We start from the raw sequence: 26,471 nt of genomic DNA, 5'->3' as shown, positions 1-26,471 counted from the left end.
CCTGTCTTAACTCTGTACTTCTTTATAGCTGTAGTTTCCATCTTCTCTACTCTCTTCAAGGAAAGGGTATGTCTCCTGAAAAAATAGTGTGCATTCATTGTTTACTCCTCTCATCTCCCATTGAGTGAGCATAAAACATGTATTGGATACTCATTAAGTGCTAGGCACTGGAGTTAAAGATTATAACATGGTTCTCTTTCCTGAAGCTTAGCATACACTGTAAGTGGCTTCTCCAAACCTTTAAAATTTTAATCAGAACTCTTTGTACAAATAAGACGTTGCCAGGACCCTAGTTTAGGCAAAACAGAACTTATTCCTAAAGAAGGATAAATGAGCAAGAGGCTGGGCACAGTGGCTCACACCTGTAATCCAAGCACTTGAGGAGGCCAAGGCGGGTGGATCGCCTGAGGTCAGGAGTTTGAGACCAGCCTGGCCAACACGGCGAAACCTTGTCTCTAACAAAAATACAAAAATTAGCTTGGCCTGGTGGTGCGTGCCTATGGTCCCACTGCTTGGGGGGCTGAGGCACAAGAATTACTTGAACCTGGGAGGTGGAGTGAGCCAAGATCGTGCCACTGCATTCCAGCCTGGGAGACAGAGTAAGACTGTCTGAGAAAAAAAAAAAAAAAAAAACCCACAAAAAAACAACATAAAAAGACTTACCCCACGAGATCTAAGCTCCACAAGAGCAACAACCGTGCTTATCCTGTTCACTACTGTGTCTCCAGTATACAGAAGAGTGCCTAGGAACATGGTCCTAGTAGATACTAAATGTTTACTGGTTAACTGACTGAATGCATGACATTGTCTTAACCTTCTTCCTTTTAAGATTCAATTTTTGTTAACTGTGTAGTTGATGACAACTTTATAATTATGACTACCTTGTTACGGAGATTGATGATAATCACAGAAAAGAGAAAGAAATGGAAAAATCACCTTCTTTCCTCTCACTCTTTCCCATAAGAAAATCTTCTGTATAGGGCGTCATGTCCAAACGTAATGGGAAGGAAAAGTGTGTATTCACTTTCTCTTTCATCATCGTGACCATATTAAATGTATATCTCATAGTATTGAAACTCAAAATGCGAGGCAATTTCTTAAAACATGCCCTGAGAGACAAGAAAAAAATTAATAAAGATTATTTTTCACAAATAACTTCAGTTGGTTTGATTTCTGTTATGCCAAATCCATTTCAATTTTCACCTCGGAGTTAAGAAGCATAGTAGTCCCCCTTATCCGCAGGGGATACCTTCCGAGACTCCCTGTGTCTGCCTGAAACTGAGGACAGTACTGAACTCTATATACACTATGGTTTCTCCTAAACAGACATACCTATGACAAAGTGAATTTAGAAATTAGGCACAGCAAGAGATTAACAAGTATTAATAAAACAGAACAATTATAACAATTTACTGTTCACAATTTCAGATTTTAGCAACCTCATCGTATGTTTTCTTTCCATATTCCAGATAAAGTTTAATTTATAAATTAAGCACAGCAAGAGATTAACAAGTATTAATAAAACAATTCTAACAATATACTGATCACAATTTCACAGATTTTAGCAACCTCATCATATGATTTTTTTTCTTTTCATATTAAGTTGAGAGTTTTAAGGCATTTTACGGCTTCTCTTTGACAAAGCCCAACTGTTATGATCACTACTCTTGCACTTTGGTGCCATTAAGTAAAATAAAGGTTTCTTGAATACAAGCAGTGCAATATTGCAAAGGTAACCAAAAGGGCTACTAAGTGACTAATGAACAAGTAGTGTATACACCATGGACATGCTGGACAAAGGGATGGTTTACAACCCAGGTGGGGACTGTGCCAGATTTTATCATGCTACTCAGTCCAGTGGGCAATTTAAAACTTAAGAATTATTTTTGAAATTTTCTATGTAATATTTTCAGACCTTGCCTGTCTGCAGGTAACAAACTGCAGAAAGCAAAACTACACAGAAGGGAGACTATAGAAGTATTCTAAATCACATTCTTATTAAAACTATACAGTCAGTCCCTGAGCACTAGGCAGCAGCACTCCTGCTTGCCCTTTTCCCATCGCCCACTACTGAAGGGCAGCCCGACGCCTGGCAGCCGCCCTCTAGCACCATGTCACACAGCAGAGTCCCCACGATGCAGGAGAAGAGTCTGCAGGGCTCCTGGTAGAATTACACTTAGCAATAATAGGAATGGGGGCAGTGTTCCAGCCTCAGTTTCTATTTCTACCAGTGACATGGAAAAAGTACTGCTAGATGCCCAGCATGAGTCTGGACAGAATATCTCCAAGAGTTCTCACTGTGGTAGGATACCTCGCTCTCAGACATCAGAAGATACTAACAGAGCTGCTGAAACAGACAGCCATAGCATTGGAGAGAAAAACAGCTCTCAGGCTAGGCGCGGTGGCTCACGCCTGTAATACCAGCACTTTGGAAGACTAAGGTGGGCAGACTGCTTGAGGCCAGGAGTTCGAGACCATTCTGGCCAACGTGGCGAAACCATGTCTCTACTAAAAATATAAAAATTAGCTGGGTGCGGTAGTGTGCAAGCCTATAATTCCAACTACTTGGGAGGCTGAGGTTGCAGGGAGCCAAGATCACACCACCGCACTCCAGCCTGGACAACAGAGCAAGACTCAAAAATGAAAAAAGAAAAACAGCTCTCAGTCTGAGGAAGGTTATATTGAGAGAAGGAATGAAGTTGAAAGCATTTTGAAAAAAAACCTCAGACTGGACATGGGATTGGTTGAGTTAACCAGAAAACATTCCCCACCAAGGAGTTCCTCTCATAAGGGCTTGCTGTACATTAACGCATATAATTTTTACAACAATCCTATAAGGAAGGTACTGTTACTCTCTCCTGTTCACAGATTAAACACCTCACGTGCATGGCCACTCTCAGCATGAGAAACACAAGCATCATGAAGAAACCCGGCATATTCTCTGCAAAATTTCTGAAGGTTTTTCTTCCATCTCTGCTGTTCTCTCATTTACTGGCCACTGGATTGGGAATGTCTATTAAAAGGTGGATGACAACTCCACCAGCACCTTTTCATGAAGAATTGGAATCTGGCAGTTCATTAGTGGGAATGTATTTGAGCTTGCACATAGTTAATTGAAGAGCTGTTATGATCCTTGCATGGCTGCATCACTTGTGTTTACTTGTTCTATAACTGCTGCATTCCTAATTAAGTAAAATCAAAGAATAGATACTAAAATCAGGCTAATCTATAATTACACTTAAGGGATCAATAGGCAAGTCAGACTGATTAATATCTACTGTAGGCCGGGTGCGGTGGCTCACGCCTATAATCCCAGCACTTTGGGAGGCCGAGGTGGGCGGATCACAAGGTCAGGAGATGGAGACCATCCTGGCTAACAGGGTGAAACCCAGGGTCTACTAAAAATACAAAAAATTAGCCGGGCGTGGTGGCGGGCGCCTGTAGTCCCAGCTACTCAGGAGGCTGAGGCAGGAGAATGGCGTGGACCCGGGAGGCAGAGCTGGCAGTGAGCCGAGATTGTGCCACTGAACTCTAGCCTGGGTCACCAAGCGAGACTCTATCTCAAAAATAAATAAATAAATAAATCTACTGTAAAAACTTGGTAGTAAATTTTCACTGGATATTAGATATAAATATCTGAATATAAACAATTTTACTAGTCTTGATGTATGTAGTACTTTAAAAATTATCTATCACCTTCAGTTAAAAAACTGTATTTCAAAAGAATGAATAACACTGATATTAAAATCACTACTTTACAGAGTTTGTCCAAAATAAATATTGTGGCCTTATATTACACTATTGTAGAAAATATTATTTAATTTAAATGAATGCAGGTTGTCTACTAAAGACTATACATAACTATGCTAATTTTTCTTAATAGAAGCCAAGATACAACTACAAACTCAGCTGTATCATTTATATACGAAACTATTCTTGCTTTTGCAGTATAAGGTCTTCAGCCTCTGATTATTAGGTTATCACCTTGGATGATGAGTCAGTTGCTCAGTATCTTTTTACTCTTCATCACTCTGCATTTGTGAATTTATTCCTATCCTTTGTCCTCAACTTTTGTGTGCTCTTAAAAATCAGCTTTATTCTAAGCATATTTGTATCTACTTTAAAAGACTGGAAATGAAAAATCTTTGCCAAATCCATCAGATTACTGTATTTACATAAGGTTTAACATCAAATGTCATAAAAGCTTCTTGATGAAACCAGGACTGTTCCCCATTTGGACATTTTTTTCTTTCTACAGGATCCTTGTTAGAAAGGCTGCCTCCTTGATATACCGTATATACATGACTGTGCATTTGTTTCATCTTTCCATACTTAATTCAGTTGTTAAATAAACATTTTAATTTGTTTTTAAAAAAACAGCAAACACACCCACTACTTTTTCCATTCTGAAAAGATTTTCCTATGTCGAGATAAGAAAAATAAAATGTTATGGTAGACTATGGTAAACACCATGATAAAGATACAAAAGGGTGCTATGGAAGCATGAAAAGGAGGTTCCACCATTCTCCAGGGCCAAGGAGGTCTTTGGTTCAGAGTTTTCTTTTCTTCCCTAAATAAAAGGAATCAAAACACTTATTTTTGTGAACCAGAATTGCAAAGTCTGGCTGTAATCCCTTATTAGATGAATGACCCTATATAATACTTAACCTGTCTGAGCTTAATTGCTGGGTTGTAAAATGGAGATTACCTACCCCATACTATCTTTGAAGCACTTGCCTGGCAAACAGCATTCAGTTAAGTGTCAATTGCTGCTACTACAATAACAATAGCAGCAGCAGCAACAGCAGAAAATCAACTGGTCACCTAAATCCTATACCATAACATATTGCTAGTTCAAGTTCAATTTAAACAGACAAAAATATACAAACTCTGATTTACAAAAAAAAAAAATGAATTTTAGGGAATAATTTTCCATTGCACATAAATATCAAAAGAGAATTTATTTAAACCAAGAGCACAGTCAAAAATAAAAAAATGAATTTAGGGAAACAAGGAATGAAAGATGTTACAGGCAGAGGGAATAAAAAGTTCAAAAATTCACTATTTTAGATTATTTGGGAGACTGGCAAATGAAGTATAACAGAGTCAAATGTATGTAATGATAGAGTGTGAACTTCATCCTAACAATTTTGAAGAATAACTAATGAGCTTGTGGCATGGGGTGAAACCATGCATTGTGTCAATAAGAGAGATGAGCAGATCCAGAGAGATTGGAGAACAGGTGATAGAGCACAGCAAAGCATTCTAAATTAAGATGACAAAAATAACCAAACACATCACTAAACTACCTTCTGGAAAAACCCAATGTTTTTATTCAGCTGTCATTTTCTTAGTTTAGAATGCTTTGTCAGTAGCATATCAGTAAAAAATTGGTATTACGGTGATTGATAAGTTACTCAGGTAAAATGAATAGATTGAGAAAACCAGACAGAGCAGAATATGATCCTACTGAGGATAATAAGCACTTTGTTCACTTCCTCAATTGGCCCATTTCTGTTAAAATTATGTTAGTACAGAGATACCACTACTGTTCCATATGAATACACTACTTAAAAATGCAGGCTGGCCTAATCCTACATTTTTTTGCACATTTAAGGACATTTCTATTTCTCTGCATTCGTTCCTAGTAACTAACTGCATAAGATGCTCTTTTCAATCCAATTTCTATTTGTCTTTCAATATAAAATTAAAATGTTTACTCAACTACTCTGTCCTAAACTTGCCATTTTATGGCTCTTAAGAGCCTTTTGGCCAGGTGCAGTGGCTTCATGCCTGTAATCTCAGCATTTTTGGAGGCTGAGGGCTGAGGTGGGCAGACTGTTTGAGCCCAAGAGTTCAAGACCAGCCTGGGGAACATGTGAATCATGAAAGAATAATAAAGGGAAAAAACTGTATAATGTTTGGCATGCATTAGTAGAACAAGTATAGCATTTTTTTTTCTTTTTTTGAGACAGGTTCTCAATTTAGCGCTGAGGCTGGAGTGCAATGGCACAATCATGGCTCACTGTAAGCTACCTCCCAGCCTCAAGTGATCCTCCCGATTCAGCCTCCTAAGCAGCTGAGACTGTAAGTGCATGCCAGTGTGGCTAATTTCTACAATTTTTTGTAGCAACAGTGTTTCCCTATGTTGCCCTCAAACTGCTGGGCTCAAGTGAACATCCTTGAACTCCCAAAGTGCTGGGATTACAGATGGGACCCACACTATATGTGTAAGGCAATTTTTATTTGAAGACCACTAAATTATTATTTTCCAAGAAATTCTACTAAAAATGAAAGCTAGGAATATTTTTGATCAATGTACCAAAATACACATAGCCAAAAATAACAACAATACACTGGAAGGGAACCAGCTTGAATGTATTATAGTATAAACACTTATTTAACACTCTAACTCAACAGTTACTAACTGCCAAATCTACCTCTACTCTAGACCTCTCACCAAGCTCTAACCGCAACAGCCTGCAGGACCTTTCTACCCGGATGCCCCAATGACAACTCAAATACAACTTGATTATCTCCCCTGAAATTTGCTTATTTGTATCTTAGGAATCAGCATTGGGAAAGTTTCTTTATTCTGTGACTCCATGTCTTCACATGTAAAATGGGGATAATAACAGCATCTATTGCAAAGAAATTCTGTGAGGATTAACGGGATTAAAGTTCTCAGAACAGTGCTTGCTAAATAAAAAATACTTTGGAAAGGCTAGCTAGTACAAAAGTCCCTAGTTAGCTACTACAGAAAATTCAAGAAATAAACAATTCATAAGTGGTGTGGTGTTCTGAGTATCATGATAAAATCTTGTACCATCCTGCTTAGGATATGAATCATCCCTTTGTCCAGCTTATCTGTGCTGCAGACACTACCCACTTATTGGTCACTTAGTAGCTCTCTTATTACATGGGCTGTCATAGTATTGCAATGCTTCTGTTCAAGTAACCCTTATTTGACTTAATAACGGCCCCAAAGGGCAAGAATACTGAGCTTCATTTGTAATTTAAACTTTATCATAGGTATGTTATGCACAGCAAAAAGCAGTATATATAGGGTTCAGTACAATCTGAGGTTTCAGACATCTATTGTGGGGTCTTGCAACATTTCCCGAGGATAAGGGGTTCCACTGCATTACCTAAGAAAATGCCACAAAAGCTAGACATCTGAGACTCGATATAGATAATGATGAAAATGATCAATGTACTTATCGTCCACATATCTGCTCCCCAAAATCTACACTGTTTCAAGCTGAGTGATTACCACTTTCATACAGCTCACTATATGTCAAAATAAATGGTAATTCACTGAACAACTAGATGAAAAGTTGCTCCATGAGACTGAGCTCCATGCAGCTGATTTTACGTTAATCATATAATTTCCATCAGAGTTTAATCTTAGTTTACCCTTAGTTTGTCTTTCACTTCTACAGTGAAAATAATAAAAATCACACTTGAAAAAGCATACCTTTTTTCAGCTCGTACTTTCTTCCCACAATGAGAACAAGTATACATGTTATCACCTTCCAAAGTGTCTTTTATAGTAACTTCATCAAGAGATTCCTGTGTATAAAACCACATTTAAAAGTTTCACATTATTGTTTATAGCATGCAGATATACAAAAGGTGGCAATTACAATTTTGACAGAATGTTCGCAAAAAAAAATTTTTTTTAAGTGAATTCTTAAATTTTAGTAAAAAACTGTTTTTCCTCATATTAAGATATTCTATGAATCTTAGTAACTTTTTTGAAGGGTTAATTAAAAATTTAAATTTTGATTGGGCAAAAAAAAAAGCTTTATGGTTGACCTTTAATTCTTATTTGAATAGTACAGTAAGAAGAAAATACATAAAAACATGAAAAAAGTTCAAAAATATCAAGATGACAAACATAAACCCGCTATACACAAATAGTTAAAAGCATAAAGTAAAAAAATTATGTGCATTATTACTCACATAAATGTTCTTCATATCAGCCACTTGGCACCTCACAGTATAAAACTCTTCAGCAGTTTGACTAACATGTTCACAATCCTAATCAATAGACGTAAAAAAATTAGTAAAAACTAGTAAATTGTAATATAAATGAAAATATATTAAGATCTCCAAAAAGTAAAAACCAGGTATAATACTTACCAAGGATACAACGTTGTTTGTAATTACACCTCCAAATAAACTTTTGACGGTATTTTTCTTCAATATAAAACAAACAAAAAACATGAAACTAGTTAAAATGCAGGCAAATTTGTTCAAATTTCAAAGAAACTTTTCAGTATTCTGATACTAACCAGTTCTGGAGACATTTCTTCGATTTTGGTAATCAGATCAGTGAAAAACTCTGTCATATCTTTCTGTTCCCCAGTATTCAGAGGCTGCTTATCCATGGTGTATGTTTTACAGAAAGGTCTAGGATTATATGCTTTGCATTCACTCTCCTGCAAATAAAAAGGGGAACACGCTAAGTGTCAGATAAAAATAAGAAAATTATAGGTTCTTCAATGAACACATAACAAAAAAGAACAGGTAGTAAATCTACAAAGTTAGTTTTAAAATGGTCACTTCTATTTCTTTCTGTTTAATTTTCATAGTATTTTTAATTTAATGGTCTTGGTGCTAGAAGATTCTCAGATTACCTAGGATATTTGTATTTTCAAGTCAAGAAATTTCTAGGAAGAAATCTGAGACTCAAATGACTCACAGCCGGGCACAGTGGCTCACGCCTGTAACCCCAGCACTTTGGGAGGCCGAAGCAGGCGGATTATGAGGTCAAGAGATTGAGACCATCCTGGCCAACATGGTAAAACCCCATCTCTAGTAAAAACACAAAAATTAGCCGGGTGCGGTTGCGCATGCCTGTAGTCCCAGCTACTCAGGAGGCAGAGGTTGCAGTGAGCCGAGATCATGCCACTGCACTCCAGCCTGGCGACAGAGCGAGACTCCATCTCCAAAACAAAACAAAACAAAACAAAACAAAAAAACACACTCACATCTATATTGCAAAGCATAAAATATACAACCTTTACAGGCTGAATAAACTTTCCCAGAGATTGAACTTTGTTTTTTTTTTTTTTTTTTTTTTTTTTGAGACGGAGTCTCGCTCTGTCACCCAGGCTGGAGTGCAGTGGCGCAATCTTGGCTCACTGCAAGCTCCGCCTCCCGGGTTCATGTCATTCTCCTGCCTCAGCCTCTCCGAGTAGCTGGGACTACAGGCGCCCGCCACCACGCCTGGCTAATTTTTTTGTATTTTTAGTAGAGATGGGGTTTCACCGTGGTCTCGATCTCCTGACCTCGTGATCTGCCCGCCTCGGCCTCCCAAAGTGCTGGGGTTACAAGTGTGAGCCACCGCACCCGGCCCGAACTTTGTTTTAATAGCTTTTAAAATAGTCATTTAAACCAGCAATTTTCTATTTGCCAATTCAAATGGCACTTCCAGCTCTGTTAAAAGGAGATTAAAGGCCAGGTGTGGTGGCTCATGCCTGTAATCCCAGCACTTTGGGAGGGTAGGGTGAGTTGATTGCTTGAGCCCAGGAGTCCAACACCAGCTTGGGGAACATAGTGAGACTCTGTCTCTACAAAAAAAAAAGAAGATAGCCAGGCATGGTGGTGCATGCCTGTGGTCCCAGGCAGTGGGGCAGTGTCAAGGTTGCCATGAGACGAGATGGTGCCACTGAACTCTAGCCTGGGTGACAGAGTAAGACCCTGCCCAGGAAATAAAAAAAGTCAAAAATACAGAAAAAAGTATGACACAATCTCGGTCCTCAAGATTTAACAGGTGAGAAAAGTAACATATATAACAAGGTAGAAACAACAAAGAGGCATGGTGACTTGGAATACTCCGGTTAATCTGTGGAATAGATGGTCTCTTACAGAGGTAGAAACCAAGCTGACTCTTGAAAAATGAACATCAGAAGAAAATGGAGAAAAGTGACATAGGTAGGAAACAATGGCATAAATAAACCCATAAGCAATGAAGCAGCAGGGTGATGGGCTCCAAATGGAGAGAGATAAGAGGTTGAAGGGTAGAGGCAAAAAACCCAGAGGGTGTGTGCCATGGTGATGAGCTTGAATACCATTCTGTTCATAATGAAGGAGCACTCAAGAGTTTTAAGCAGGGGAAGAATATTAAAAGATTTACTATCTTTTTAAAAGATTGATCACTTTTATAGTTTTAGGCATTGTAATTAAGGGACACAAAGATAAATCAGCTAGAAAGCTGCAAGCATAAAAGGGGAAGACCTTGTGACGGAAAAAGGATGAGACACAACAGATTCTTCAAAGGACAAATTAACAGAATGTAGACAACTAACTTTTAAAAGTTATTATGACAAATAACAGAGGTAACTGACATACAGCTCCGGGCACGGTGGCTCACGCCTGTAATCCCAACACTTTGGGAGGCTGAGGCAGGCAGATCACTTGAGATCAGGAGTTCGAGACCAGCCTGGCCAACATGGTGAAAGCTGTCTCTACTAAAAATACAAAATTTAGCCAGGCGTGGTGGTGTGCGCCTGTAGTCCCAGCTACTTGGAAGGTTGAGGGAGGACAATCACTTGAACCTGGGAGGTGGAGGTTGCAGTGAATTGAGATCACACCACTGCACTCCAGCCTGAGTAACAGAGCAAGACTCTGTCTCAAAATAAATAAATAAATAAATAAATAAATAAATAAATAAAATAAAATAAAATAAAAAGTAAGAAAAAGAAAGGTACATAGTTATGACAAAGCCAGTTCAAACGAGCTCCATTTAACGTTTTAAGGTTTTGTCACAGGGTACACCTAATTGTTTCCCTCCATATTTCTTTTTTTTTTTTGAGACACAGTCTCACCCTGTCACCTAGACTCGAGTGCAGTAGTGAGATCCCACCTTGCTGCAACCTCTGCCTCCTGGACTCAAGGGATCCTCCCTTTTCAGCCTCCCAAGCAGCTGGGACTACAGGCATGCACCACCATGCCTGGATGATTTTTTTTCAGTAGAAACAGGGTTTCACCATGTTGCCCAGGCTGGTCTCAAGCTCTCGAACTCAAGCCATCCATCCACCCTGGCCTCCCCAAATGCTATAATTACAGGCATAAGCCACAGTGCCTGGCCCTAGCCTCCATGATTCTTAAACATACCATTAAATATGTAAACATTTTCTGAAGCTCCAGAAGAGTGGTCTTGTGCTTCATATCCTCTGAATACTGAAAATCAAGAGAAAACACCATTAAAAACATAGACATGATGGTAGTAAATTAGGCATTCTAGCAAAGAAAGTCTGGCAATGTACACTGTATCTGTTTTCATTCTTTTGGCTATATAAAAGAAAAACACTGACACATTCAATTCTTTAGTAATGATAGCATTAAAAATTGTAATACTTTGTTACATAAATACAGCTATTACTATCCTATAAGGAAACCGAAGAGAGATTTTTAAAAATCACTTTCTAGGTTAACACTTATTTGGTACAATGCTGATGATTTCCAAGAATGCAAGAATGAAAAACACTTCAGGTGCAATCAAAGTTGTCTTCCACAAGTAAACCTACACATTAAAAAAAATACATTTGAAATATTAACCAATGACATCTCATCATCATTTATTCTTATCTTTACTCTTTCTGGAACAGTATATTCTTCACACTGAAGAGGAATACCAGCCAGGATCTTTGAAAATTGTCTAAATATTCAACTATCAATAAGTTAAATTCAGGAATCTGGCTAGACTCACACATTAGAGACTTAGTATTGAACACCAAGCCTTATAGGAAAGATCCATATTCATGCAAGGTACTTATTACACATATTCTACCTCACTCAAGTATTACAATAAATCTATAAAGTAGGTACTATCCTTATTACAAATTATTGCCTCTCATAACTTCTAAAGTCTTGTGGAATAATAGGCGTCCACAAGCTAAGAGTATACATTAGTTATTTTTGCCAGCTTTATGGAAGTAAGACTGCAAGTAATATGGCTCTGCTGTTTAGCAGCTTATAATCAAATTGAAGTCAAGATATGGACTAAAACAGAGATCTGTTCAGCATATAATTACTATAAAATTATATATTAAATTCAACAGGAATTGAACAAAGGGAATCAACAAAATTGGCAAAATAATTCCAGTGTACTCCTGTTATATGAGAGGCTTAATATTCCATATTATGAAAAACGTCACACAAAATGAAATTTTCCAGCATATCAAAGTATTGATTTAGAATACAAAAAAGTTCAGGAATAAAGACCTGGATTTATATTTTTATTATTAGAGAATAAAGTATGAGTTGGCTAAAGAAAAGAGCTGCCTAAATTTATTGAAGTCAAGCAACAACGAGGGAATTTTACTTAATGTGCAATTTTTAAATAAATACATAGACTGCATCTATATGTATTTACTACTTAAAAAATTGTGTTCACATCCATTAGGATGGCTATTATTAAAACAAACAGAAAATGTCAAGTGTTAGCAAGGACGTCGAGAAATTAAACCCTTGTGCATGCAAAACGGTGTAAGCCCTGTAGAAAAGGTAAGGCTATTCCTCAAAAAATTAAACACAGAATTCCCATATGATCCAACAATTCCACTTCTGGGTATACACCCAAAAGTAGTAAAAGCAGGAACTCAAACATGTTTATACACCCATGTCCATAACAGCATTATTTAGAACAGCCAAAAAATGAAAGCAACCCAAATATCCACTGACAAGAATAAACAAAATGTGGTAAATACAATAAATTATAATTCAGCCTTAAAAAGGAAAGAACTTCTGACACATACAACAGCATGGATAACCCTTGAAGATATCCGAAGTGAAATAAGCCACTCACAGCCAGTCACAAAAAGACAAATCTGACTCCACTTATATGAGGTACCTGAAACAGCTGAATTCATAGAGATGGAAAGTAGAATAGTGGTTGTAAGGGGGGTTGGGAGGGAGAATGGAGAGTTAAGTGTTTAACAAGTTTCTGTTGGGAAGGTGAAAAAGTTCGAGATGGAATGGTGGTGATGGCTGCAAAATAATGTGAATGTATTTAATCCCATGAACTGTATATATGCATAAATGGTTAAACTGATGAATTTAATGTTGTATATATTTTACCACAATTAGAATATATGTAGCTTTCTTTAAACTTTCTGTGAGCATCAGAAAAGGGAACAATATAATTAACTAAAGTGTTCATCTTAAGAATAAAGTGCCCACCTGACTACAGTACTTGCCAGAATCATATCAAATTCTGTTAAGAATTTTCGGCTGGGCGTAGTGGCTCACATCTGTAATCCCAGCACTTTGGGAGGCGGAGGCGGGTGGATCACGAGGTCAGGAGTTTGAAACCAGCCTGGCCAAGATGGTTAAACCTTGTCTCTGCTAAAAATACAAAAATTAGCCAGGTGCCTGTAATCCCAGCTACTCGGCAGGCTGAGGCAGGAGAACTGCCTGAACCCAGGAGGCAGAGGTTGCAGTGAGCTGAGATCGCGCCACTGCACTCTAGCTTGGGTGACAAAGCAAGACTTCGTCAAAAAAAAATTAAAAAAATAAAAATTTACATGTACATAGGTCTACTTTTTTTTTTTTTTTTTTTTTTTTTTTTTTTTACTGTTTACTCTTATTTCAGGTTCAGGGGTACATATGCAGGTTTGTTATATAGGTAAACCATGTGTCACGGAAGTTTGGTATATAGATTGTTCTATCACCTAGGTAATAATAGTACCAATAGGTAGTTTTTCAATCCTATTCCTCTTCCCACACTCCACCCTCAGGTAGGACACAATGTCCATTGTTCCTGTGTGTCCATATGTACTCAATATTTAGCTCCCACTTATAAGTGAGAACATACGGTATTTGGTTCCCTGTTGCTGTGTTAGTTCACTTAGGATAATGGCCTCCATCTCCATACATGTTTTTGCAAAAGACATGGTCTTGTTCTTTTTTATGGCTGCATAGTGTTCTATGCTGTATATGTACCACATTTTCTTTATCTAGTCCACTGTTGATGGGCATGTAGGTTGATTCCACGTTTTTGCTACTGTGAACAGTGCTGTGGTAAACATGTGCGTGGATGTGTCTTTATGGTAGGATGATTTATATTCCTTTGGGTATATACCCAATGGGATAGCTGAGCCGAATAGTAATTGTTTAAAGTTCTTTCAGAAATTGCCAAGCTGCTTCTCACAATGGCTGAACTAATTTATATTTCCCCCAGCAGTGTATATGCATTCCCTTTTCTTTGCAACATTGCCAGCACCTGTTATTTTTTGACTTTTTATTAACAGCTATTCTGACTGGTTTGAGATGGTATCTCACTGTGGTTTAGTTTTGTATTTCTCTAATGATGAGTAATACTAAGCATTTTTTCATATGCTTATTGGCCGCATGTATGTCTTCTTTTGAAAAGTCTCTGTTCATGTCCTTTGTCCACTTTTTTTTTTTTTTTTACATAGAGTCCCGCTCTGTCACCCAGAGTGGAATGCTGTGGCACAAACTCGGCTCACTGCAACCTCCGCCTCCTAGGTTCAAACGATTCTCCTGGCCCAGCGTCCTGAGTAGCTGGGACTACAGGCATGCATCACCACATACGGCTTTTTTTTTTTTTTTGGAGAGAAGTCTCGCTCTTGTCCCCAAAGTTTGAGTGCAATGGCTCGATCTCAGCTCACTGCAACCTCTGCCTCCTGGGTTCAAACAGTTCTCCTGCCTCTGCCTCCCAAGTAGCTGGGATTAAGTCACCTGCCACCATGCCTGGCTAATTTTCATATTTTTTAGTAGAGACATGGTTTCACTATGTTGGCCAGGCTGGTCTCAAACTCCTGACCTCAGGTGATCCGCCCGCCTCGGCCTTCCAAAGTGCTGGGATTACAGGCGTGAGCTACTGCACCTGGCCAAAGGCATTTTTTTTTCTTTTTGAGACAAAGTCTCGCTCTGTCACCTAGGCTGCAGTGCATTGGCGCCATCATGGCTCACTGCAACCTCCGCCTCCTGGGTTCAAGGGATTCTCCTGCCTCAGCCTCCCAAATAGCTGGGATTAGAGGCAGCCGCCACCACACCCAGCTAATTTTTTTGTATTTTTAGTAGAGACGGGGTTTCACCATGTTGGCCAGCATGGTCTTGATCTCCTAACCTCGTGATCCGCCAACCTCTGCCTCCGAAAGTGCTGGGATTACAGGCGTGAGCCACCACAACCCACGAGCAGCTAATTTTTGTATATTTGGTACAGATACGGTTTCACCATACTGGCCAAGCTGCTTTGTCCACTTTTTAATGGGGTTGTTTCTGCTTGTAAATTTAGTTTTTAACTAAAAATACCGTTTATGAGATCTACTCATAATCAGCACATCTGAATGTTTCTTCTGTTTCTACTAATTCCTAGAAGTGTTAATAGCTTTAAAGGTGGTTATCAATATGAAGAAGAAAAACCAAGAAACATGACCAAGTTGCCAGCTAGAAAGAAAACCACTGAAAACATGCTTCTTTAATAACAACTGCTTTTATAAGACTACGCAGATGGGTATACCAAATTTATTCAGAAATATTTCCATAAGCTAAATGAACTAATCATTCAACTACTTTTAGTCATAATGTACAGAGACAAATTTTCAAATATCAATAACTAAAGCCAAAAAACCCAGAACCACTTGGGTAAACTATAAACTGGAGATTTTAAAGAGTAACTTAAACATAATAAAGAATTCAGAGAAAGTATATAAAGCACCGCAATACTTAACAGGGAAAAAGAAATCAAGACAAAAGATAACATGGTGAGGCCAGGCTTGGTAGCTTTACACCAATAATCCCAGTACTTTGGAAGGCCAAGGTAGAAGCATCTCGTAAGCCCAGGATTTGAGACCAGCCTGGGCAACACAGTGAGACCCTGTCTCTACAAAAAGTAAAAGTAAAAAACTTAGCCAGGCATGGTGGCATATGCCTGTAGTCCCAGTTACTCAGGAGGCTGAGGTGGGAGGATCACTTGAGCCCAGAAGGTCAACACTGCAGTGAGCTGTGCTCACGCCACTGCACTCCAGTCAGAGTGACAGACACTGAGGCCTGCCTCAAAAAAATAAAAATAAAAAAATCCAAGAGCAAGTATAAGGGAAGTTCATCAAAAAACTCTAAAAGCAGTACGAAAGGCAAACTAAAAAATAGCCCATGGTTGGCCGGGCATGGTGGCTTACACCTGTAATCCCAGCACTTTGGGAAGCTGAAATGGGAGGATTGCTTGAGGCCAGGAGTTGGGAGACCAGCCTGGTCAACACAGAGAGACCCCATCTCTATTTACTATTTTAAAAAACAAACAAAAATAGCCCACGGTAAAAAAGAATGAAAACTAGAGAGTGAATAAAAATAACATGAAGCAGAGCTTACACAACCAAATTATGTCCACAATCCAATTCACTTTGGGATAAATATAAAAGAAACAAGCTCAGTGATTCTGGTAATACTTCTCTACTTGGATTCAGGGTTTCCTTATTTTCTCTGTAATAAAAGTATGTATGTATTCATTTTTTTTTTATTCTCGTATGTTCTCCCAGCGAATGTGTTTTTACTGACAACATGATATTCACTGTATACACTGAGCATGTATATTCCATAGCTGTGTATTCCTTTGAGAACTAAATTGTACTACAGCATTAGGAGTAATCTACTAAAATGTAAAACTATGTAAAATACACATTAGCTAGTTACTGTAATCAAATTTACTCTTATTTATTCACAAATTATTTTTTCAAACAATACTACATTGAAATAAAAATTTATCAACAAATATTAAAATCTGGTTTATAATTTTGATTTTTAAAGTGAGGAAAATTCTACCTTGGCAGTGAAGACAGCTTGTCTTGCCTCAGGTATCATATAAAGTTGCTGAATAGTAGAAGCTAAGTAACAAGTAGCTCCAAGGTTAGTAAGGCCAACAAATCTACATTCAGCACGGACATCTTCATGAGGCCAGTAATCCCATTTATAAGGTGCATGGGCTGCTGAAGAAAGAGGGAGGAAAAGATCCCCCCCAAACAAACTATGAAACATAATGTATTTTGCTTACATTAACAGCCTCTACCTCCATTAGTTACCTCATTATTATATATAGAACATTATACAGAATTTTTTAAATAAAAAAAGAATACACATGAAAACTAATTTATTCTCTAAAAATTCAAGACTTTTAAAACTTGATTTTACTTGGCCCCAAATTACTTTTACAAAAAAAGCCAAAGTATTTAAAATGCATATAAAAAGGTCCTTCACATCAATGTTTACTTTTTAACTTTAATAACACCCTACCAATAATCATTTATAATGTTAAAGTGTGTGAAGAACAGATTATTTTGTTAAACAGTGCCCTCAAAATCTTATTACTGAATTCAAAATTTATAAAGATTAAAGGAAAAGAAGAATGCTTACACTGCATGTGTTGTGCCATAACCCAGTTGTGTATTAGCCTGTAGTTCTCAACAGACCCCTTTACCATCTCTACTAACAAATCGTAAGCAGCAGCTCTTGAAGAATGTGATTTGCATTTTGGCTGTTGTCGGTCCTTTAGACTTGGCAACAAAAACAGGAGATTGAAGATATCTCTCAAAAATTCCTGTGGAATAAATGGAAACATGTTATCTAAACTGAGATATTAATTACATTCAAAATATAGTTAACATATAAACAGGATGACAGACTACAATTAAGCTACTCAAAAACGTATAGCAGCATGATATACCATCATCTGAAAGTCCTATGTTCATTTCTCTTAGAGAAAACGAAGGCGGCGATCATCTTTTATTCTTCTCTCCTTTTTGATACATAATAAGCTCATTCTTAGACTCTTCACGTACAATGTTGTTATTTTCTATTCCATTAAGTGATGTAAAGTTTTTGTTAAGGCCTCATTACTCCCTTGACAAGTCTGACTGGCGCTTCTGCATTAACTTTCCCCTTACTTCATTCTACTAATAAGTAATAGCAACAATAACAGTGGCAAAATCAACAGTTTATTTATACTGTTGAAAGGTAGTACTATTGTACTTTTTCCAAAATTTAGTCTGAGAAAGTAGGTGCTGGGTTATCTTTTCCACTTGTTCTTTTCTAATTGGTCCTTTGTTATTTTACCAAGTTATCACCCTCACACATCCCAAATAGTACTATGGTACATTGTTCTGCAGTATAAAACTCCTGGAGTACTGTGCAGAAAAGAGAGAGCACAGTAAGACTGAGACTCTTGATACCCACAGAAAGGCTGACCTTTGCCTACAGTCTGCAAACGTCACTGGTAAGTGAACAGCTCCCTACATTGATACAAAACTCTCAAGTGAAAACAGCGGCTCACTGTGCCTAACGGGTTTATGCTAAAGACCTGTTTTCCTTTCAGGAGTCTGGAGTTTGGGCAGAACTCCAGTTATGAACTATGGTCAGTTATCCAGTCACTATGTGCCTACATGAGCCACCCTGTGATAAAACCAAGGACTCCTAGGCTCAAGAGAACGTTCTTGGTAGACAATACATCACATGCATTGTTATGCTCACTGAGGACATCTTGTGGAACTCCAATGGAAGACAACTCTTGGAAAGTTGCAACTGGCTTCCTCCAGACTTCGCCTTGACACCTTTTTATTTTCATGATTTTGCTTTGTATCATTTTGCTGTAATAAATCTTAGCCATGAGTATGACTATATGCTGAGTCCTGTGAGTTAGTGAATCAACAAACCTGGGGGTGGTCAGGGAAACTCTTGAAAGACGTACCAAAAAAAGAAATTTTTGAAATATTTTTCCATAATGACCTCACCTCTTTCATCTATTGTTAAAGAATGTGTAATTCATAGTTCTTAGCAAAGAAAAGTAAGTTTAGCTAGGAAATATGGAAAGTGGTTAGGAGTTTTTTTTTTTTTGAGACAGATTCTCACTGTCACCTGGGATGGAATGCAGTGGCGCAATCTTGGCTCACTGCAACCACCGCCGCGCCGAGGTTCGAGCAATTCTCCTGCCTCAGCCTCCCGAGTAGCTGGGATTACAGGCACCTGCCACTACGCCCAGCTAATTTTTTGTGGGTTTTTTTGTTTGTTTGAGACGGAGTCTCACTCTGTCGCCCAAGCTGGAGTGCAGTGGCGTGATCTCGGCTCACCCCAAGCTTCGCCTCGCCTCAGCCTCCCAATTAGTTGGGACTACAGGTGCCCGCCACCACACCCGGTCTTAATTTTTTGTATTTTTTAGCAGAGATGGGGTTTCACCGGGTTAGCCAGGATGGTCTCCTGACTTCATGATCCATCCGCCTGCCTAGGCCTCCCAAAGTGCTGGGATTACAGGGTGAGCCACGGCGCCTGGCAAAGGGCTTATTTTTATAAGCCTTTATATTTCACAAAAAGAACCTACTCATATACTTCACAGAAAGAAGAACCTACTCAAACTATGACCTGAGGGAATATTAAAAATAGTTTTTGGTGATTGATATGGTTTGGGTATTTGACCAATAAAAGAATTATTGTCTTAGTTTGTTTAGGCTGCTGTAATAAAATATTGCAAACTGGGCCGGGTGCTGTGGCTCACGTCTGTAATCCTATTTCACCACATTTAATGGTGAAATGTGCTCCCCAATGTTGGAGGTGAGGTGTAGTGAGAGGTGTTCAAGTCATCAGGGTGTATCCCTGAAGAGCTTGGTTCCTACCACACAGGAATGAGTGAGTTCTCACTCTGAGTTCATGCAAGAGGTGTCATTAAAAAAAAAAAAAAAGTTTCGCACCTCCCACCTCCCTTTCTCGCCATGTGACACAGCTGTTCTCTCATGGCCTTCTGCCATGAGTAAAAGGCTCCTGAGGCCTCAACAAATAAACCTCTTTTTTTTACACCCAGCATCAGGTATTCCCTTATAACACCGCAAGATGGACTAATACAGCAATAGATCATAGTGTAATTTTTGACTTATAATTCAGAAGAAATTCAATTTAAAAAGTTATCAAAAACTTCCATGTGCACTAAAAACATTATGTAAATAAGGTTTTTCAGAATTCACATATATAAAAATAGAAAATAGGAAGAGAGAATTAATGAACACTATCATTCTAGCTTAAAATTCACCTACAACAATATTAATAAGGCCCATCCTTCTCACTGATGCATATTTTCAGTAAAATTTCATTTTTTAATGTTTCTTACTAGTTTGGCAAAACAAAGTATATTTGTGCTCCTTTAATTGCCATGTCCTAATAATAAATGTAATGTAATAACTAAATATAGAAGAAATTTAAGACAATATCATGTACACAGGAAAATTTTTATTAACATATATATTTTGTTGTAGAGAAGTATGATAGGCAAATAATAAAAGATGTTCAAAGATACTAATAAATACATTACAATTACATTCTGTGGGGGAATCAAGTGGAAATACTGTGGAGGAATTAGTAAAAAATTTAGCTAAGTAAAATTTCAGAAAGGAGAGCTTGGAGACGATCTTACTCCATCACCCAGGCTAGCGTACAGTGGTGGGATCATGGCTCACTGCAGCCTCGATCTCCCAGGCTCAGTCAATCCTCCCAGCTCAGCTTCCTGAGTAGCTTAGACTATATGCTCACCACACCTGGCTTTTTTGTTGTTGTTTTTTTTTTTTAAATAGAGACGGGGTTTCACCAGGTTGCCCAGGCTGGTCTCCAACTCCTGGGCTCAAGCAATCCTTTTGCCTCAACCTCACAAGGTGCTGGGATTACAGCTGAGAGTTTATACATTTTAAGAGAGATGAATAAAAGTTGCTACAGCACTTACATTTCATTAATCTAAAAGAGGACCATAATTTTGTCTTTGAAAACACCAATTTCAATAATTTCTTGAATGTATATTGTCTACAAAGACTTAAAATTCAAAAATTTACAAATTTAAAAAATCTGTGAGGAGACACCTAGGTTTTTCAAGATTCTTTAAGAAATATGTAAACAATAAAAGTTTAAAGACTAGTGCACTCTGCTGGTTTTCAATCCATTACCAGATTTATTATGTTAATGCACATCCATGACATTATTTGATCAAAACCTTTAAAGGCTCTTGTTTTTACAATTATCTACTGATACATAATAATTATATATATTAATGGAATATATTATATTTTGACACATAAATACAATGTGTAATGACGAAATCAGGGTATTTGGAATACCTATCATTTCAAGCATTTATCATTTCTTTTATTGGGAATATTTCGAATCCTCCCTTTTAGTTATTTTGAAATACACAAAAAAAATTTTTAACAATAGTCTTCCTACTGTGCTACTGAGCACTAGAATTTATTACTCCCAAGTGTATGTTTGTATTCATTAGCCAATCTCTCTTCATCCCATCCCTTCCCAGCCTAAAATTACAAAAGTAATTGCCATGGCCTAAAAGTTTTTGTCACTCTGAAATTTGTATGTTGAAACCTAACCACCAATGTGATGGTATTAGAAGGTGGGACATTTGGAAGGTTATTAAGTCATGAGGACTCTGCCCTTATGAGAGAAGCAGTAGAAAGACCTCCTACCCCTCCCATCATCTAAGGGCTCCATGAGAAGGTGCCATCCGTGAATCAAAAAGTAGGCCTTCACAAGACACCATGAATCTGCCAGAGTTTTGATCTTGTACTACTCCCAGCCTCCAGAATTGTGAAAAGTAAATTCCTGTTGTTATAAGCTACCCAGTATACAATATTTTATTTATTTTTGAGACAGACTCTTGCTTTGTTGCCAGGCTGGAGTGCAGTGGCACGATCTCGGCTCACTGCGGCCTCCACCTCCCTGGTTCAAGGGATTCTCGTGCCTCAGCCTCCCAAGTAGCTGTGACTACAGGTACGCACCACCATGCCTGGCTAATTTTTGTATTTTTAGTAGAGACCGGGTTTCACCACATTGGCCAGGCTGGTCTGAAACTCCTGAGCTCAAGCAATCCAGCTGACTTGGCCTCCCAATGTGCTGGGATTACAGACGTGAGCCACTGCACCTGGCCCAGTTTACAATATTTTATTACAGCAGCCTGAACAGACTAAGACAATAATGCTTTTATTTTATATATAAAAATAATTTCCTGTGCCCACAATAGATGGCCACCAAGTTTCTCCTATACTTCCTAAAACATAGGCTAAACTGAACCAACCAATTTTCTGCATGAAACCAGCGCTTTCCTATGACTTAATTTTTACTAATATTCTTTCCTATGACTTAAATGTTTCCCTTACTTTTCTACAAAAGATGACCATTAAAAAAGCTGTATCTGGCCAGCCGTGATGCCTCATGCCTGTAATCCCAGCACATTGGAAGGCTAAGGTGGGCGGATCACCTGAGGTTGGGAATTCGAGACCAGCATGGCCAACATGGTGAAAACCTGCCTCTACAAAAAAAAAAAAAAAAAAACACATACACACACACAACAACAACAACAACAACAACAAAAAATTAGCTGGGTGTGGTGACACACGCCTGTAATCCCAGCTACTCGGGAGGCTGAGGCAGGGGAATCACTTGAATCTGGAAGGCAGAGGTTGCAGTGGACCGAGATCGCACCACCGCACTCCAACCTGGGCGAAGCTTTATCTTCTTCAAAGCCTTCCCTAATCATGTCAATGCAATCTGATCTTCTAAATCTCTGATGATATCTCTTTTTAATAACTATTATTTATTTCCATGAAGTATAAATATCATGAGCAGCCACAATTTGTAAAGGTACACGTAAATTTTGCATAAGACAAATGTACTGTTTGACTGTCAGTTCTAAGAATCAGGTCTGAGTTGCAATCATCCATTTGCTCAACATAGTTTTTAGACACTATGCAAGGCAATAGAGATAGGAATGATACTCATACTTTAAAAGGAGAAGGAAGGAGGAATGGAAAAGGAGGAAAAAAGGAAGAAAAAGGAAGGGAGGAGGAGAAAGAAAAAGGAAGAATGAAGATTAGCACCATTGGAGGCCGGGCGCGGTGGCTCACGCTTGTAATCCCAGCACTTTGGGAGGCCGAGACGGGCGGATCACGAGGTCAAGAGATCGAGACCACGGTGAAACCCCATCTCTACTAAAAATACAAAAAATTAGCTGGGCGCGGTGGCGGGAGTCTGTAGTCCCAGCTACTCGGAGAGGCTGAGGCAGGAGAATGGCGTGAACCCGGGAGGCGGAGCTTGCAGTGAGCCGAGATTGCGCCACTGCACTCCAGCCTGGGCGATAGAGCGAGACTCCGTCTCAGAAAAAAAAAAAAAAAAAAAAAAAAAAAAGAAGATTAGCACCATTGGAAAGGTAAAAGGAAGAAAGAGGAGAAAGGAGGGGAAGAAAGGGGAAGGAGGAGGAAGCAGTAGTAGTGATAGTGGTAGTGTTGCTAATGACAGGTTATTATGCAGCTGCAAAGTGTAAAATATTTATCATGTTTCTTTATAGAAAAAATTTACCAAATCCTGCATGAAATTAAGTTCTAGAAGTATTTTTTTTAAATACTTAAGGAAAAAAGTAAAAATCATTAGAGTAGAAGAGATTTTAAATATCTTGGAGTTAAGGCATATTTTCCTTAATATTACAACAAAACCAACTGCCTTCAATACCTCTACTCCAATATCTAATTGACATTTCAAATTTAACATTTCCAAAACAGAACTCTTGGTTTTACTGCCCATTACCCTCTCCCATTTCTGAGTTTTCCTTTTCTTAAAAATTGGCATTATCATTCCCTTAGCTTCTCAGGCTTAAAATTCAGGAGCCATTCTTGTCCGGGCACAGTGGCTCACGCCTATAATCCCAGCACTTTGGGAGGCCGAGGCGGGTGGATCACGAGGTCAGGAGATTGAGACCATCCTGGCTAACACGGTGAAACCCTGTCTCTATTAAAAATACAAAAAATTAGCCGGGCGTGGTGGCGGGTGCCTGTAGTCCCAGCTACTTGGGAGGCTGAGGCGGGAGAATGGCGTGAACCTGGGAGGCAGAGCTTGCAATGAGCCAAGATTGCGCCACTGCACTCCAGCCTGGGTGACAGAGGGAGACCCCAACTCAAAAAAAAAAAAAAAAAAAAAAAAAAATTAGGAGTCACTCTTTATTAACCTCTCTCAAATCCAACATATCTATCCAAATCTGAGACCTGTAAGCTCTACCTTCATTAAATATTCCACGTCAAAGCACTTTTCACCATTGTCCCTCTCTGGAACCACTGAAAAACTTCCTAACCAGATCCCTTGACTCATACATTTGCCCTTTGAGTTTGCCCATAGACTAATTTTCCAACTAGAGTATGAGTAAACCCTTTAAAATCTTAATTCAGATCACATCTCTCCTGTATGAAAGCTTCTGAAGTCTTCCCTTAACACCGAAACCAAGGGGAAATTATAATTTGACTACATGAACATGAAGACCTTTTCAATCAAGAATGCTAAAAACAACTAACTTAACATTACTCTGAATGTTTGAGAAAAAATTTGGTGAAGAAATGGAAAGAGTCAAACTTCTAAAACAGGAAGTAATAGAATTACTTGCAGATGATTGTGACATGAGTCTGCTTGGGGAAAATAAAAGAAAAACAAGAATCACTTGCAGATAATAAACCAAAAACAAATGAAGAACCAAAGAACACTAACAGCTAAAGATAACTGAAAACAGTCTAACCAACAATAAGTCAATTTCAGATGGCCTGCAACAATTGTATACACAAATTCTTACTATACATAAATGACCAGTTAAAAAACATAAGCGGCCGGGCGCGGTGGCTCACGCTTGTAATCCCAGCACTTTGGGAGGCCGAGGCGGGCGGATCACGAGGTCAGGAGATCGAGACCATGGTGAAACCCCGTCTCTACTAAAAATACAAAAAATTAGCCGGGCGTGGTGGCGGGCGCCTGTAGTCCCAGCTACTCGGAGAGGCTGAGGCAGGAGAATGGCGTGAACCCGGGAGGCGGAGCTTGCAGTGAGCCGAGATCGCGCCACTGCACTCCAGCCTGGGCGACAGAGCGAGACTCTGTCTCAAAAAAAAAAACAAAACAAAACAAAAAAAAAAATAAAAATAAAAATAAAAAAAAATAAAAAAATAAAAAACATAAGCAATGATTCCATATCAACAAAAAGGATAAAACTTAGGAATACTAAGAAATACTTAAAACCTAAATTTTGTAGGAAAAAAAATCTTTAAAATAAAAAACATAAAACGATTGGCTTTGCATAAATACAACAAATCATACTCTTTCACAGGCAAATTGAGTATCATAAAGTTAATTCTGCATCAATCTGGAAATACAATACAATCTCAACCAAAAAAGTAACACAATTTTATTTTTTTTTAAAGAACTAGATGAACTGATTCTAAAGTTTATGTGGAAAAATAAACAGCCAGGAAAATACTGAAAAGAAATAATAATGAAAATGGACTACCTCAATCAGGCGTGGTGGCTCATGCTTGTAATCCCAGCACTTTGGGAGGCCGAGGCAGGAGGATCACCTGAGGTCAGGAGTTTGAGACCAGCCTGACCAACATGGTGAAACCCTTCTCTGTCAAAGATACAAAAATTAGCTGGGCGTGGTGGCGGGTGCCTGTAGTCCCAGCTACTCAGCAGGCTGAGGCAGGAGAATTGCTTGAACCTAGGAGGCAGAGGTTACAGTGAGCCACTGCACCACTGCACTCCAGCCTGGGTGACAGAGTGAGACACTGTCCCAAAAAACAAAGGGACTATCTCCACAGGATATTAACTTAAATCTACATAATTAAGATATGATATTGGTGAATGAACAAACAAATCAATAAGATGAAACAGAAAGTCCAGAAATACATATGGTAGTTTATTTGAAAAAGCATTTGTAATCAGTAGATAAAAAATAAATTAGTTAATTATTAGGATAACTAGGTACATATCTGAAAAAGTTATCCATTTCATTCCTTTCACCTAAATAATTTCCTGATAGAAAAATGTAAAATATTAAGTTATGAAAGCATGAAAAAACAGGGAGTTTTTAAAGTATAACACAACATCTAGTAGCTGTAAAAGATCAATAAACCTGACTACATGAAAAAAAAAATTCTGCTTAGAAAATAAGCAGGCCAGGTGAGGTGGTTCACGCCTGTAATGCCAGCACTTTGGGAGGCCAAGGTGGGCGGGTCACCTGAGGTCAGGAGTTCAAGACCAGCCTGGCCAAAATAGCAAAACCCGGTCTCCACTAAAAATACAAAATTTACCCAGGCATAGTGGTGCATGCCTGTAATCCCAACTAGTAGGGAGGCTGAAGCAGGAGAATTGCTTGAACCTGGGAGGTAGAGGTTGAGGTAAGCTGAGATCATGCCACTGCACTCCAGCCTAGGCAACAGAGCAAGAATCTGTCTCAAATAAATAAATAAATAAATAAATAAGAAACAAGAATAACAAAAACCATGAAGACAGAAAAAAAAAATCTTGCAATTCATATTACAATGAGATAGTTTCCTTAATATAAAATATTCTACAAATTAGTTAAGAACTATAACATACATAACAGGGATAAAGGAAAAGGATCTGAGCAGTCAGAAAAAAGATAACACAAATGGCTTTCA

At 38.4% G+C, this 26,471-nt stretch overlaps 1 protein-coding gene and 1 pseudogene across 3 annotated transcripts in view; one reads left to right on the top strand and one right to left on the bottom strand.

The window, feature by feature from the left end:
* USP34 (ubiquitin specific peptidase 34) overlaps positions 1–26,471 on the bottom strand; it is a 295,723-nt gene that overhangs the window by 61,910 nt on the left and 207,342 nt on the right. For all 3 annotated transcript variants that reach the window (XM_055242296.2, XM_063617918.1, XM_063617917.1), the window contains exons 42-49: positions 17,383–17,566; positions 16,795–16,955; positions 11,125–11,190; positions 8,298–8,444; positions 8,146–8,202; positions 7,966–8,043; positions 7,478–7,572; positions 937–1,109 (exon numbers count right to left, since the gene is read on the bottom strand). In XM_055242296.2, coding sequence (XP_055098271.1) covers positions 937–1,109; positions 7,478–7,572; positions 7,966–8,043; positions 8,146–8,202; positions 8,298–8,444; positions 11,125–11,190; positions 16,795–16,955; positions 17,383–17,566 — 961 coding nt within the window. The remainder of the gene's footprint in view (positions 1–936; positions 1,110–7,477; positions 7,573–7,965; positions 8,044–8,145; positions 8,203–8,297; positions 8,445–11,124; positions 11,191–16,794; positions 16,956–17,382; positions 17,567–26,471) is intronic.
* LOC129462180 (BCL2/adenovirus E1B 19 kDa protein-interacting protein 3-like) lies at positions 2,112–5,778 on the top strand (annotated as a pseudogene).

This window comes from Symphalangus syndactylus, chromosome 14 (assembly GCF_028878055.3).
Source record: "Symphalangus syndactylus isolate Jambi chromosome 14, NHGRI_mSymSyn1-v2.1_pri, whole genome shotgun sequence".
NCBI classification, from domain to species: domain Eukaryota; kingdom Metazoa; phylum Chordata; class Mammalia; order Primates; family Hylobatidae; genus Symphalangus; species Symphalangus syndactylus.
Note: the sequence above shows the minus strand (reverse complement) of the source record. Positions and strands in the feature narration are given on the sequence as shown.